This window comes from Pseudonaja textilis, chromosome 2, assembly GCF_049901715.1.
Source record: "Pseudonaja textilis isolate UNSWEBS1 chromosome 2, rPseTex1.2, whole genome shotgun sequence".
NCBI classification, from domain to species: Eukaryota; Metazoa; Chordata; class Lepidosauria; order Squamata; family Elapidae; genus Pseudonaja; species Pseudonaja textilis.
In genome coordinates this window covers 16,264,560-16,281,429 of record NC_141991.1, presented here as the reverse complement: position 1 = coordinate 16,281,429, position 16,870 = coordinate 16,264,560, and the positions used below count along the sequence as shown (strand labels likewise).

General features: G+C 39.9%; 1 protein-coding gene across 1 annotated transcript; it reads left to right on the top strand.

The window, feature by feature from the left end:
• The first annotated feature begins 4,213 nt into the window (after positions 1 to 4,213).
• LOC113451361 (vomeronasal type-2 receptor 26-like) lies at positions 4,214 to 15,669 on the top strand. The gene is made up of 5 exons (XM_026722742.2): positions 4,214 to 4,501; positions 7,714 to 7,974; positions 10,186 to 10,413; positions 11,620 to 11,746; positions 14,759 to 15,669. Exons 1-5 carry the CDS (start codon positions 4,214 to 4,216, stop codon positions 15,667 to 15,669), a joined length of 1,815 nt encoding a protein of 604 aa, XP_026578527.2.
• The last annotated feature ends 1,201 nt before the right edge of the window (positions 15,670 to 16,870 follow it).

The following is a 16,870-nucleotide window of genomic DNA, read 5'->3' as shown; positions in this document are numbered from 1 at the left end:
CCAAAGTCAGGTTTCCAGGGTGTTTTAAAAGTAACATAATGTCGTGGTTTAGCCAAGAAAACTTCTCCTTCTAAGACTTCCTCCTGCACAATCTTATCCAGTTGAAGATTCCTTTGTGGCTGCCATGGAGACAGCCGCTCCACCGTCTCAGGAAAAAGGAGTCTAGCTGGCTGGGGAAGGGGGGTGCGATGTTCCCAGACCCCTGCCCGGATCTCATCTGTCTTCCGCTGCCCCTTCAGGGCAGCAACAACCCCCAAATCCAGTTGGATCGGGGGTACCTTGACAGCGAGCGCAGCAGGGACCCGCAGAGAAGCGGATTCCTGCCGCCGCCGAAGCCTTACAACCGGAAGTCTGCAAGCTTTCTTTTTTGCTTCCCACAAGCAAATTCAACAGGGAAGTCACCAAGGAAGCTGGCAAGTCACTTCCCACCATTTTTTTCTCACCCAAGATCTTCACCATTGACTTTATAGACATAATCATCAATTTATTATTTGGCATTTTACCGATGTCTCTGAGCTCTATTTAGATCACTGAAGAAGTTTCAACATAATCATTTTCATATTCTGAAAGCCCGGTGCCCTAGAGTCTCTCACTCAGAAGAAGGGGAAGAAAGCCAAGATGGTGAAGAATATTTGAATTGGATAAGAGTGGACACAAGTGATGTAGTGCAACCTTCTAAGTGTGAGGTTGTTGTTATTTTTGTAAAATGGGATCTTGAGATTGTCTATAGCCCTTGAGGCAGCCATTTTGTCAGAATGCCTCTCACCTGTTTAATGAATATATCCACTAAACTGAATATATCCCATCTGAAAACTTTACTGAAAAATGGTTATGATTGTTGTTGTTGTTTGAAGCTAAATGCTTCTGTCGTGATGGGAAATCAGCCTAGAAGAGATTGTCATGGTTTCCTTAATACAGAGGCAGTCCAGCTGTGGCTTCAGTGCAAAAATGACACTTTTTCCTAGCATAGTCCCTGCTTGAAATCTCAGCCCATGATCTTGGTGTCCCATTTTGAGCTTCAGGGTTTTTTATCCTTTGCTATCAGTATTTTCATGCTTCACTTGCTGCAAATTTTAACACTATACATTTAAAGATAAATATTGACACTATTCCCAGAGCTTCACCAATGGAAAAAAAAAACATAATTGCGATTTTTATAATTACAAGGGATGTAATACTACTGTCATGTTCTTAACTTGGTCCTGTGCAATAATTGGGGAATAAGTGAATGGCTGTGGGTCGGGAAATTGGGGTTCTGATCCATATCAAAATTAGAGAAATGAGAGGAAAGAACTAGATAAAATGGATGGTCCTACAGGATACCAGCAAAACCAATTGAATCTATCAGTGGATGGCATGGAACACATGATTTTATGTTATCTCCCCATGTCTATCAATTCATTGTACTTAGTGTCAGCTTTGGAAGGCATTTTTTTTTAGAAACTTCCACACTGCCACATTCTAGTGCCTGGGAATTTTGGAAGTGGGGAATAGAGGTGGAAGTTTAGACATAACAACCAACATTCTTCTTCTGAGTCAAGGACAAGCCATCCTACACTTGGGAAAGGAGTGATTGGTGGGATGTCTTTAGTTAGGATGGCTGGTGATTGGACCATGTGATGGACTGATGGGTGCAGGGGATGGGGTTTGGATTTTAAATTACAAAGGGAAAATCCAGAACTCTCAGATTCAGTTTTTCCCAAATGTGCCAGTATGACTATTCTAATAAAATGGAACTTTGACAAAATGCCTGTCTCAGAGTCTATATTGGTTTGGAGTTTGTTAGTTGGAATGTTGACACTTAGCAATTTCTAGACATGAGATAAGAGGGAAAACACGTCTTTCGAACTGTTTAAAATCATCCTTGGACTATCTGAGGGGTGGATGGAAATACAATAGCAGTTGTGGGCATGTGGACATCTCCTCTAGGAATAGCTAGAGGGAAAAGCAAAGCAGCTGTGTGAATGCAATCAATGAATAGCCCTTTAAATCATCCTTGGGATAGCTGTATATTAGGAGGACACTGATATAAAACCTTTCCCCTGCCTTGAGGCCTTGGCTGGTTCCAAATTCTACACCAGTTGGACACATCTCCGAGAGAAGAACACCCCACCCTGGATTAGGCACAACTCAGTGATGCATATCAGTTGCTTTTTCCTCCCCAATAAGGTCGCAAATGAGGAGACGCCTTGTGGTTGAATGACCTGGCATTCATCAGCAGCAACTGAAGGCTTGGACTTCCAAGGATCTGCTGTATTCAAGCAGATTCAAAGCTTTGTTCAAGCTTTTCTTGCTGATTCCTTTTTATAACAGAGTGGGACAGAAGATAACACTGAAACAGAACAATATGAACTACATCTTTACTTACATCTTTATTAAGGGTATAGATTTACAATAATGAGTTCCTAAATCTTCTACAAATTACAAGTAACAGGCCATTTTGCAGATTAATGCATTAAAGGAAAAACAATAAAATTTTAGCAAAATACAAATTAAAATCCAAAGCATTATAACTTCACCCAGGATATTTTTCTCAGATCTTATCTCTAACGATGAAGGCTGATAGTCTTCCATATTTAGAAACTACAGAAGAAGACTTTTAACAGGGGCCTCTGATGGTTTGTTCAATGAACCATGATCTGGGGGTATCTGTAATATCTTGCCTTCATGAGAAGAATGGGTTCATGTGCACCAGTCAGAATAAGAAGGAATTATTATCTCTCCACTGCCTAGTAAAAAAAAAGTTCAGTTGTTTTAGCAAATCACACTCTCTAAAATCTCAAAAATAAGTTTCTAGTGTAAAAGGCAATTAAACGTCCTTGAATTGTTTGCTTTCTGACTCTTAAACTGGAGGTATGCCCTTGAATCATGCAATGCACACCACTGTTGCGACAGTCATTCCCAATTCCCCTTCTAATTATTTAAAACACGATTATTTATTCTACATTGAACAAGGTTTATAGGATTTCCACCATCACCTTTAGTTATAAAGCAATGTGACAAGAAATGGTATATACAACAACTGAAAATGTGACCTGACACTACGTCCTCTTCAGATCAAAGCAAAGAAAGGGGTAGAATTAGACAGGGTCTATGTCAGTCTGACATTTCAGATTCCTTCTCCAAACCCAGGCTGGATCATCTCCCATGCAATTATCTTCTTTTGTGAGCTCTGAGATCCAATAAAAAAAGAAACTATAGGAAGACACTGCATTAATGTATGTTGATGCTGGAAATACATCTCTTTCTGCTTCTGCTTCTCTTATTAATTCCCTATGCCATGATGCTGATAAAATGTCCATTCAAGGCAATAATAGAAGCAAAGAAGGAGTTTAATTACTATAAGCCAGGAGACTACATGATTACTGCAATAACATCAATAATATTTTCACATCTTTACCCATATGATTTTTCCAAGCCTCCACCGTATAGATTGGAAAGGTAATTATCAGAGTGTACAGGTTTCTTGGGGGGTTAATTTTACCTGCCTCAATGTCATTTTGTAGAAATGATGTCTTTTTAACAATTCTTCAATTTGAGAAAGGCAGGTCATTATTGTTTCTTCCAATGTGCATTAGGGAAAGAATCTCCTAAGACACATGAAAGCTGACCATAAAAATTTACTTGTAGGTTCTTCTACAAGGATCAGTCTCCAAACAGGACCAGGGTAAAAGGGTAATAGATTCTACCTGTTCTCAAAATCATTACCTTGCCTTGCAAAGACTCTTGAGCAGCAGAAAACTTTTAATCTTACTTCTCACTATCTCCTCTCCTTCTCTATGTTACATTCAATCCTTCCCTGCTCTCTTTCCAACCTTTTGTTCCACCCAATGCCTTTTTCCAATTTTGCAATCTTTTGTACCTTCCACTTTACATTTGGTTTCAATAAAAAGAATATCGTAAAAAAACAAATACAGACACTCAGTATGTGTGAGTGTGTGTGTGTGTGTGTGTGTTCTCTTTTTCACATTTTTATAAAGCACTGTTTATGTGTTTTTTTTTACTTTGTTGATATATATATATATTATCTGTGTATTTTTTCATTTTTATTTTGTTGCTGCTTTAAAACCAATAAAGTGATTTTTTTTAACAATGAGCATCTGATCATATTTTATGCATTGCAATATAGAAATATAAATCCACAGTGAATATGACTTTATTGAACTGAAGAAGAAAATTCAGGTGGATGATATGATATCTGTTATGTTGCAGTATGGATACAAGCTTCTACCATATTCTGCCCTTCTTCTTATCTGTTCATGAGATCAACCAGAGCCCAAAGGTGTTACCCAACATCACTCTGGGGTACAATATCTACCAGAACTTCTTCACTGCAAGAATGACATATGAGGCCATGATGGACTTGCTGTCTACAGGACAGGAGAATATCCCAAACTACAAATGTGGAAGACAAAAGAACCTGCTGGCAGTCCTTGAAGAGACAGATTCTGAAATCTTTGGTCATATTTGTACTGTTTTGGGCATCTACAAAATTCCACAGGTATGAAGTTAAAGCAAACTTAATTCCTTATTGTAAATTCTTAATCTCAAAATAAATCTTAAGTGACCAAGTAGATATTAGAAGACCAGAATGAATTTTCTACCCATAACTTACATAGATATTTCTTTACAAAGTCTGCACTACTATTACTATTAATCTACTCATCATTCCTTATCACCCATCCTCTCCCACTTGTGACTGTAGGACTGTAACTTTGTTGCTTGTATCCTCATGATTTATATTGACTGTTTCCTAGTATGATTTGATTGCTTATTGACTATTATTAATTTTTTTCTAATTTTATCTCCCTGCCATAAAATGGCTTGAAAACACAAAACGTAAGCTTCGTGATGTCTTTATTTTTGCCATTGAAGAATCTTTCTTTCAAAAAAGGATAACAATATGTAGTTGGTTTACTTTATTGATTAACCCATCGACCATATCAAAGTGCAGACTTCCAAACACTAATTATTACTAAAATCCAGAAAAAAAAATTAAAATGAAATTGGAATAATATGCAACTTAAAATGAAATTGGAATAAAATACAATAATTTAATATATGGGTAAATAAAATATGTTTGTCAGTTCAGGGAAAAAAACAAGTGCCATGAATAAAATCACATGGACTGTCTTTGAAGTTTAAACAAAGTTTCTAAGAAACTGAGTGTTGGATGTAGGTATCGGTTGAACTTTGAATGGTGGATCTGTGTATGTGTTTGTGTTTGTCTCTCAGGAGAGTTTTGTCTTCCAATGTATGGAGATGTTCCTTTCTGTCCTGGATCATGTGATGAGTCTGATCCGCTATGTGGTTGATGCACAGATTGTGTAGAGCTCGTGTGAACCTCAGTTGTTGGCAGCTAAAGTAATCTACTGCATCTGTTCATTCACCCAGGCTTAGCTACATGGGTAGGTTTTGACCAGAAGGGTATATTGCATGAAGATCACCCATGAGAACTACCTACAGATTAGAGCATCCTAGTCTGAAATTTCTATGGAGAATCTCAGTCTTCTAGGTCATATTTGTCCCAAAGGTGCTTTTTCAAAAGACAACTGGACTTTGTTTTTTCTCCTTGAAGACATTTCACTTCTCATCCAAGAAGCTTCTTAAGAACTGGAGCTAGCCTGAAATTGTTTTCAGTAAACTTCTCTCGGCAGTGGAGAAAAGCTCTTAGAGATAATAGAAAATACTTGTTAGGTCTGGTTTTAGATTTTGGAAGTTGTTTGCTCTCCAAGCTTGTTTCCATTTAGTTTCTGAACATTTCATTACCAGACTATGTAACATCGTCAGTAGGATTTTTTTGTCCTATTCTCCTTAGCTTATAAATGTCTTGTGTACCAGGTTGGTCAGTTGGTTATGTGACTGGTTGTTCATTTGGAGCTATATTTAAATTCTGAGCAGCTGACTGGTGCTCTTGTTGATTGGTCATTCAAATGGTCTGGTTTCTTATGTATTCATATGCTGGATCTCTAGATCAATATGCTTATTAATTGCTCCTTTGGTATAAATTTGTTTAGTAGAAGAAATGCTCTGTCCTACAAATTGACAAAAAAAATATCAGAACACCAAATACAAGTTAGGAGGAAACAATCTTGTAGATGACCCTCACTCTGTCAAGGACCTTAGATCTCAAATGATCTAAACCCCAAATCTCACTGTAACAGCATTGCCAAAAAGGCTTTCAGAACCTTATTCTGTGAAGCTTCTTCTCTGGCATCATTGAATTGTTAACTAGGTCATATAAACCTTTGCCAGACCAATTCTCAAATACAGCTCGTTCACCTGGAACCTGCACTATATATTTGACATTAACACAATTGAGTGGGTTCAGAGGAATAGAACTCACAATAGAATTCCCTATGCCTCCAGGCTCAAAATTTTGGGCCTGGACAATCTAGAACTATGCCGCCTGCAGTCCGATCTAAGCATAATACACAAAATTGTCTGTTACAACATCTTACCTGTCAACAACTTCTTCAGCTTCAATCACAACAATACACGGGCAAACAACGAATACAAACTCAAGGTAAACTGCTTCAAAGTCGATTGCACAAAATACAACTTCAGTGACAGAGTGGTCAATGCCTGGAATGTCCTACCCAACTCCATTGCTGCAGCCTAAACCAATCATAGCTTCAATCTCAAACTGACTACCATGGACCTCACCCCATTCCTAAGAGATCCTTAAAGGGGGCACACATATTTACTCCCTTTGTTCTTGTTTAGGTTCATACTTATACTTGTTATCTTGTACAAGTTTGACAAACAAACAAACAAACAAACAAATAAATAAATAAAATAAAGAGACAGGCAGGCAAAAAAAACCCTCCGCAGGCTTCAATAAATTCAAGTGCATGGCAGATGCTGGCACGGCCAATGATTTTTATTCCTTCCCAATCTAATTGATGTTGTTTATTATCAATGTGGTTTGAGGTCAGGAATTCTTGGTCGTGGCATTTAACCACTAGTTGATGTTCATAAACCCTTGTTTTCAGTTGCCTTACTCTTTGTCCCATGTAGAAATATTTACAATCGTTATGATGGATTTTGTATACTACGTTGCTCTTAGATTTAAACTCTTAGATTTAAGACACTGACTTTTATCATTAAATGTGACACAAACTACCAGTGTTTTTTCTTCCAACTCAGATCAACTATGGCATCATCAGCCATACTCCTGAACAAAACCATCATTTCCCTTTTTTGTATAGGTTGACCCCAAAACAAGAACCTCCTTTCTCTGCAATTATCAAGCTGCTCCTTCATTTCCAATGGACGTGGATCGGTCTCATTTCTCAGGAAAATGAAAAAGGGGAAAATTTTAGAAGAAGCTTGACAAATCTAGCTGTAAAAAATGAGATATGCATTGTCTTCTCAGAGATCATTCCAACGATGAACATGGATAGAAGTCTTAAAGGAAAAAGAACGAAAGGTCTTCTTTCTGTTTTCAGTAGTCAAGTCAAAATTATAATCTGTCAACTGGATTATCCAGCCACAGCAACACTATCAAGCCTAATACAATATACTGATTCAACTAATGAATTCACTAAGGGAAAAGTGTGGATTGCAGCAACTTTGTCAGATATAAGTTTAAGAATATTTTACTACTCTGTTGATCTCCAACATAAACATGCTTTGTTTTCCTTCCTCACCCAGACAAAGACGAGGACACAATATTATATTTTTAATTCATTTTCACATATTGCCACACAGTTTGGCATGGAGGCATTCCAGTGTTCCCATTCAAGGCCTGTGTGGTCTAAAAAAGTTTGGGAAAGATGCACAGAAAAAGAGAACTGGGAATTCCCACCCAATCATGTGGTTGCAAGAATTCTGTCTGAGAATGGCTCTGGTATTTTCAAAGCAATTCAAGCTGTGGCCTTGGTCCTCAATGCTGTTTCTTCCTCCCAATTCAGTAAGAGGAGGATGTTGTTTAAAGACCATCAGTCAGCCCAGATTGTACAGCCATGGCAGGTGAGTATTCTCCTTTGAGGCTCCACTAATGGTCCCCTTTCATTTCCTCTGTCAAACCCCAAAACAGCAAGGATGACAAATGCTGTCTTAGGGTTGCCATACCTGGGGAGAAGAGGCACAGAAGGTGGTGATGGCTAAATGAAGCATTGAATTTTTGGACCTTCAGCTATGAGTGGCGAGCAGCAAGTGGAGCCAGAGTAGAACTGATAAGCAGCTGATCCTGTGTGCCTACAAGCCAGCCAATGATCAGCTGTTCAAGGCTGCCTGCAGGTTGGCTGACAAACAGTTTGATTGAGGCTTCCTGTGAGTTGGCCAACAAACAGCTGATCATGGCTGCCTGCAGGTTGGCTGACAAACAGATGATTGAGGCTGCCTGCGGGTTGGCTGACAAACAGATGATTGAGGCTGCCTGTGGGTCAGCCAACAAACAGTTGATCATGGCTGCTTGTGGGTTGGCTGACGAATAGCTGATTGGGTCTGCCAGATGTTCAGCTACTCCAGCAGAGGTGGGGCTCTGGCAGGCACTAACTTTTTTCCTTTTGAACTAAACTCACCGTGTGCTGAGATTTCAGTGAAATAAACCATTGGGAAATCACAGCAAGTGGTGTCCTGATTTGATTTTGGTCCAGAACTCAGACCTGTGAGTAATTACTTGATTGACTGTAGGGAAGGGTAGGATATTCCAAAAAGCAAATACCTAGATTATATTATTTGAGAATGAACATGAGAGAGATAATGGGGATAAATCTTTCAAACTGTCTATGCTGGTTTGAGATGCTTAAATGACAGAGATAGCTGTAAGGTGATAAAGCTATTTTCCTCATTTGCAAATTAAATAAGCATCAGGATTCTCCAGCAATCTTCAACCTTCTCCTTTGATCATATTTGCTGCTCTTGTGTATTTGCTAAGCCAAGGAGTTAGTCCTGATTTTGTTCTAATCTCAAATTTACATATCTTGAAGGTCTCATCTCTTTTTACATTCTGATTTGACTTCACCAACACTCTTGAGCCTTTTTTGTTGCATTTATTAATCCAGCTCCTGTCTTCTTAAACCAATGGTCTTAGTTCTAGATTCCTTTTACTCAATCTACTTTCTATCAAGATACTTCTCTTACAACTACAAACTATACTTCCAAATTATTGAATCATTATACCTACATATTTCTCTAATGTTAACTTCTCTATCTCCCCATTTCTATAGCACTAATCTCTATACAGTATTCATAGGTGTGTGTTTGTGTGTGTGTAAAGAGGATATCTATTCTGGTTCCCAACTGCATTCAGTCTCTCATCTCTTTGGAATTTCTCCTGTCTTCTGCTCCATCAAAGACCCCACTTTTCCTACAATGGTGGGTCTTTGGGGTCCTTCTTTGTTCCTGGTTGGGCTTTCATCTTCTAGACCTTTTGTATTGCTTCCGGGGGGGGGGGAGAGAGAAAGAGGACTTCTAGTACATCCCTATTTCTAATTATTAACAATACTATTTCCTTTCTGCTTAGCAAGATTTTGGGCTTCAGGAAGGCTCCCATCTACTTCAGCTTTTTCACAACTCACATGGATATCCATCAGGTCTTTGTGTCATTTCTCATGGATACCATGACAAGCTTTCTTGTTTCTCCCACTATCTCCACACTTCCATGCAATTTTTTGCTCTTCATCCTTCACATCCAGCTGCTGTTGCTAGCTATGCCATCTGAAGACTGGGGGAGAACTGAAATGGGAGGCTTGCAATCTGCTAAGGAAAGGAGAGTTGGGTTTGGTTCCAGGACAAGACCCCTGAAAGTTGGGAAAAAGTTATTATTTCAGAGTCTATATGTATGTGTCCATATTTGTGTGTGTACACACACATATACACACAAACACACAAGATTTTATTAATAAATCAAAGTAGAACAAATTTTAAAAGTCTCACACAGTATCACAGGAAAACACTTGGATTTAATATGATATAGTTTCAATTTCAGCTCTATGCACTTTTATTTTTTGTTAAAGTTCTGGTGCTAAGCTATAATTTGGTAGGATAACTGAAGAAAGAGGGAGAGAAGCTTCCCATAAATTCCTGAATCAACCTCCTGCAGGTCAAAGTGCTGCTCTAAAGAGATTGAACTATTCAGAGAACTTCCAATCCAGAGTAATCACCAGAAAACATTGAATAATGGCTCAAAGGGGAATATGTAACCTGCCCAGGTATTTTTTTTCTATGTCTTTGCAGCTTCAACGGAAGCTAAGATACTTCCAGCTTTTCAATATTTCCAGAGATGCAGTTTATTTGGATGAAAATGGACTTCCTATGGCTGACTTTGATATCATGCACTGGAGAATGTTTCCCAATGCGTCGGTGGTTGGTGTGAAAGTTGGGAGTGTAGAAAGAGAAACCTCATCTGAAGTCAAGGTCTCCAACAATCAGAATGCCATTATATGGCCAACATCATTTAACAAGGTAGCTGATGCTGCTTGATTTTGGGTTTTCCTGTTATCTCTCTGCATGCAAACTTTTCTGTTCTTAAATAATTCTCATTGAGAATTGATAACTTTCAAATAAGGAAACATAAGACCCCATTAATTTATTGGATACCATGGTTCTTTAGAGCGTTCAGTAATTTATTACAACCTGGAATCTGCTATACCAACAATTGTCAGATTCCAAACAAACTCTCCATCTCAGTTCAGCACTCAAGAGTCAAAGTCCATCCAAGTAAGAATTTATTAGAGAAGTCATATTGGCACATCTGGGAAAACCCGAATCTGAATTCCTGTGTTTTCTCCTGCTATATTAAACTCACACCCAGCCCCACTTTTCTGATGACCCTCAAGGCACACTCTCCAATCCACTTCCATTCTAAACTCCTGCCAGTCACTCCCCTCCAGACTCCAGTGACTTGGCCTTGAGCTCTGGCTAAAGAATGTTGTTGAGGCTATCCTCCCTTCTCACTTTATTTTCATTCCCTTGGCTACCCATCCTCCCTTGTAGCAGCCCCAAATCTGATTCAAGATGGATGGGGCTGACAACAATTGGATTAGGTTTTACAGTCTACATTATTGAATGGGAATATGGTATCCTAATCAATAATCTTTTGAATAATCTTATTTTCAGAAGAGAAAAGCCAAAGTTTCAAGGGGATATCACCCTGCATTACATGAGAGAAAGCTATCAAGTTAATAATGTAATGAAGGAAATTGGGGTAGTTAAAAAAAGACATTTTCTTGATGCAATGTTCCATTGTAGGACAGAAACATTTGTCACATTGACAAAGAAAGCCACATTTTGGAGGTTTCCTGCCAAAGCAAAGATGGAAAGAAAACTACAAGATGTAGCATTCCCACACTTGCCCTAAAGAGAAACCCCATTTTGTAATGGAACCACTTTCCTTTAGAATGGGGAATAATGGAAATAAAATGTTTCTGGATTGACAATAGATGTGATAGAGAAATATATCTCTTTCATCTGTTGCTGGTGTGCAGAGTCCATTCCCATAAAGATCAATGTTAGATGGTACCTCCAGTGGTGAGAAATTGAAAGTTGAGGGTTTGCTATGCTACTACTCCTTGGTTGAGTTGATTCAGTGTGCTCTTTGTCTTCCAGAAACCAATTGATAAAAAATATTTGTATATGTTACCCTGGTTGATTTTTATTTTTTATGTTTAGATGGCACCTTCTTCTAGATGTACAGAAAGTTGTTACCCAGGACATGCCAAACTCATTAGAAAGGATGCCCCAGTTTGCTGCTATGACTGTTCTCTCTGTATGGAGGGAACATTTTCTGTGCAACAAGGTAGGTGGTTTTGGAGAGAAAAAGCATTGAGAATGCAATCAAAATTCATTCCTGGTTTTCTGAAAAACATTTCTAAACATGCCCCAAAAGTATTTTTTCAAAAGGTAAGTGGAGTTTTTCCTTGAGGATGTTTCACTTCTCATCCAAGAAGCTTCTTCAGCTCTGATGCAAGAATAAATCACAGTACTCACAATTGGTATGGTGAAGTTTATTACAGCAGTTCCAGTCCTGATAAGCAAAAAATGGTATTTCCCAATTAAAGTCAGCTCTGGGAGCGTCTGCCTCTCAGTGCCTTTTATGCTGTGCTCTAGTGCCTCCCAGCTAACAACCTGAAATCCACTGCTGCATTATCTACTCCCGTGCCTCCTCCTCATGCCTTTTTGTCACTGCTTAATCTTTATTTGTATTCCTTTCTCTGTGCTCCCTGTCCTATCTATCCCTTCTGTATCCTTACTTACCTCCCATTCCCCTGACATCTACCTGAATCAGGATCATAAATCCCCACCAAATGATATCTCCAAAGCCCCACATTGTGGTTTATATCAACACGCAGTCCGGAAATAAGCCTGATGACTGATTAGCGTCCATGTGCCTCTCAGCTGTCTAGCCAGGCTAACGTCCATGGTATTACATCGAACACAGTTCCAGGCGGCTCCCATGCCTCTTGTCTCCCATCTCAACAATTCAGCATAAATGACAGTTGTTCACACATCCATCAGTCCCACAGCCCCAGCAATGTGTCAGGCTCTGAGTGAGTGCCAGATGCGAGTAAATTCCTAGTGCCCGATGGTTACCTTTTGAAAAAGTACTTTTGGGACAATCATAACCTGAATTATTAAGAATCTTCACAGACATTTCTAAAAATGTGTTCTTTCCTGCTAGTTACAGACCTAATGACTAGCATAGTTTCTTTTACAATTACACAAAGTAAGAAAAAGTTCACAAACTTTTCAAGGATTTGGTACTATTGCCAAATGTTGCCTGATGATGGAGACATTAAAATAAATAATGAAAGGTTGCTGCAATCTCTCAACTTGTCTTCTTGCTGGTTTCAGTTCAGATAAGTCTTATGAATGCTGATGATCACATTTTTCTTCAGCCTTTAAAGCAGTGGTGGGATTCAAAACAATGTACTACCGGTTCTGTGGGCAGGACTTGGTGGGTGGGGCATGGCTTGGTGGATGTGACTTGGTGGGCATGGCAGGGGAAGGACACTGTAAAATCTCCATTCCCACCCCACTCCTGGGGGAAGGTTACCCCATCCCCTCCGCACCCCACTAACCTGCTTTCCAGCTCTGTTCTCCTGTGCAGGGCAACAAAGCCTATCAGTTGGGACTTGGGAGGCATAGAATACATGGGGGGAGAGCAAGTCAGAAGTGGTATTTGCCGGTTCTTCGAACTACTCAAAATTTCCACTACCAGTTCTCAAGATCTGGTCAGACCCTGGTGAATAACATCACTGCTTTAAAGCAAATGATGATTATTTCAAATTAAAGTTGGGTGCTTTGTATATCTCTGTTCGTCTCCCTGGTGGGCAAATAAACTCCAACATGGGTTGTTTTTTCCAGCCACAGGCCAGACTTAATGTGCTAACAGCTACACTCCCTAATGAAAAAAAGGAGAGAATACAAATCTTAATTTTACTTAAATTAATGAATGATTTTAATGAATATCATTTCAGCCCACACTTCGAAACATTTTTTCCACTTGTAAAATCGAATCCCCTAGTGGCGCACTGGTTAGAATACAGTATTGCAAGCTAACTGTACCCAGAGACAAGGAGTTTGATCCTGTCAGGGCTTAAGGTTGACTCAGTCTTCCATCTGACAAGCCCCTTACCCCTTGGTAGCACAGTTGATCTGACAAGCCCCTTACCCCTCAGTAGCACAGTTGATCAGCAGCTCTGGACACCCCACCTCATCCAGTACCGAATGCCGCCCTGCTGACCATGGTGGCATCTTCCAAGGAGCTGGCTGCATGGTAGAGGGCTGCAGGCAGTAGTGGAAGGCTCCAGAGGCTGTTGGTGATGATGTGGTGCACAGCGATGACCTGGATGGATACTACAGTGGCAGGTGCTCATGGCTTTGTCAAGCCCTTTAAGGATGGAGGGGAAGACAGGAAGATTGGGGCTGCAATGACGGCGCCTGTAGAACTATAATCACTGTTAGAGCTTCAGGGGCTCGCCATAGGAAAGGGAGGGGCTGACATAATGACATGCAGCACTGGCAACAGTCTGATTGGAGCTGAGATACTGCTGGCTAAGATTGCATCAGCACCTACCAGGGAGCATCCGTAAGGCTGTTTTTGTGAGGACATTGTTTCTACTTGCCCCATTTCAAGCCTGTTGTCTGACCGTAGCCACCATTGACAATAAACCTTCATCACTACATCTGGTGTGGAGTGTGACTTGTAAGTAACTATGGTTCTGGTCCTAAGGGCATTGAGACCATCCTTCGGAGGACAGTAAAATGGGGACCCAGGCTTTTGGGGGCAATATACTGACATTGTAACCTGTCCAGAGAGTGCTGTACAGCACCATGTAAGGTCTAAGTGCTATTGCTATTGTTGAAACTATCCAGGTAGTAAATTTGATATAAGTACCCCAAAAACATCCCCTTCCATTATAATATATGGAAGGCAACAACACAAGAATATCCCAATAGTAATTAAGCAATTTAAAGCCAAAGTTCAGATTTCTGCCCATCTGATGCCTCTTGTAAAATTCAAAACCCAACATTGCACAACACTTTTACATTTCAGGTGATATTCAGACCTATGCTCCGTACTATTTGTTCAGTATTACTTGTTCATTTATCTTTCATGAATATGTTTTCACACCATCCAACATGGTGTGAAGAAATAACTAAATACATTGGGAAAGTATTTTCTAATATGTTCTCAACCTCCTTCCATATCCTCTCTCACTGCAGCATATTAAAAAACATATTTTATGTATTTAGTAATAATTTTCATGATTGTACAGTGGCAGAAACAGATGCCAATGTTTTTCAGATGCAGCCCATTGCAGTAAGTGTCCAGATGACCAGTATTCCAATGAGCAGCGGAATCAATGTGTCCCAAAAAGTGTAAGCTTTTTGTCTTATGAAGAAATGTTGGGTCTCATCTTGGCTTTCTTTGCTCTTGCTTTGTCCCTCATCACTATCTTTGTCCTGGGAATCTTCATTAAACACCGAGAAACTCCCATAGTCAGAGCTAACAACCGGGACCTCACCTATACTCTCCTGGTGTCCCTCCTCCTTTCCTTTTTGGCCTCCCTTCTATTTATTGGTCACCCCAAGAAAGTGACCTGTTTTGTTCGACAAACCATTTTCAGTGTTGTCTTTTCTGTCGCTGTGTCTTCCTTGCTGGCCAAGACTGTCATGGTAGTAGTAGCATTTCTTGCCACAAAGCCAGGCAGTAAGATGAGGAAGTGGCTTCGGAAGAGTCTGGCAAACTCCATTGTTTTATTGTGCTCTGGTGTTCAGGTATGCATCAGTATCATATGGCTGGGATTTTTCCCCCCATTTCCAGATTCTGACTTTCATTCCCAACCAAGACATATCTTGATACAGTGTAATGAAGGCTCAGTTACCATGTTCTATTCTGTCCTTGGCTACATGGGTTTTTTGGCTGCTATCTGTTTCTTGGTGGCTTTCTTGGCCCGAAAGCTTCCAGGGACATTCAATGAAGCCAAGTTGATCACCTTCAGCATGTTGGTTTTCTGCAGCGTTTGGATCTCCTTTGTCCCTACTTATCTGAGCACCAAAGGGAAATACATGGTGGCAGTGCAGATCTTCTCCATCCTGGCCTCCAGCCTGGGTTTACTGGGCTGCATCTTTGTCCCCAAATGCTATATTATTATTCTCAGACCTTCTATGAACACCAAGGAGCATATGATGATGAAAAACAATGAGGCCTCCTGATATTGGTGCTTTTTTAAAATTACAACTTACAGGCAGTATAAAATAATTTATCTTGGAAGTAATTATTTTCATGAGTTGTAGCTTATCTTTCTTCATTCCATGTGAATTTTGAATGATGATAATTGATTAATAAAGTTGCTGAAACAACTCAACTGTTTTCAAGTTCTTATATTGTTTTGCTATTGAAATTCATGTTAACTGAAATGAAGCCAGGTAAACTATTATCAGAGATGTTCTGCATGATGTAGTTTTAGAGGAAGTCAACAGCTATGGCTAATTATGATGAGAGTTTCTGTTATTATATTTTGAGATTACATCTTATTTGCTTGAAATTTCTTCTGAGATTTAATTTTTTTATCAGTTTCCAATATATATTTGGCTGAAGGATAGGTGACAGGGTTGCAGGAAGACACCCCGCCCCCGGAACTGTAACACATAATTTTCCTCCCATCATTTTTTTTTCTCCACTAATTTCTTATCTTTTTTGTTCACATTGGCAAGTAGGTCACAGATGGCTAATAGGCACATCTTCCTTAGTGCCGCTCTGTACTCCACTCTACACTTGTACTTTACAGCTGGGATTCTGAATCCAGATCCCCATATCTGACAGGCTCCAACTGATTTGAATGTTCCTTAGCCATGTCAGGTCTGAAGTTGCCAAATAGTCTTCAAAGAGACATTCACGTACAGTGCTTTGAAAGAGTTCAAGCAAGTCTGTGGAGATTCTCAGTCATCCAGATCATGGTTGTCCCAAAGGTGCTTTTTCAAAAGGACTTTGTTTTTCCTTGAAGATGTTTCACTTCTCATCCAAGAAGCTTCTCCAGTTATAACTCTGCCTTCGATCATAACTCTTGATCCCTGCTGAAAGAGGAGGTAGTACTCATGACTAAGAGCAGGGGTGTCAAACTCAATTTCATTGAGGGAGGGCCGCATCAGGGCTGTGGTTGACCTTGGGGGGCTTGGGTGGGTGTGGCTGACTGGGTAGGTGTGGCTGACTAGATGAGCATGGCCAGCTTGATGCCATTCCCCGAACTGCTGGCATGTTTCCTCTTTGCATTGAGTAGACCGTTCCAAAGCCATGCTGGCATAATTGGGTAGAACGGGCTGAAGCTACATTGACCTAATCTTTCCTCTCTGCATTGGGTAGACCAGGCTGAAGTGATGCAAGTAGACCAGAACAGCCCTGCAAGCCAGATCCAAC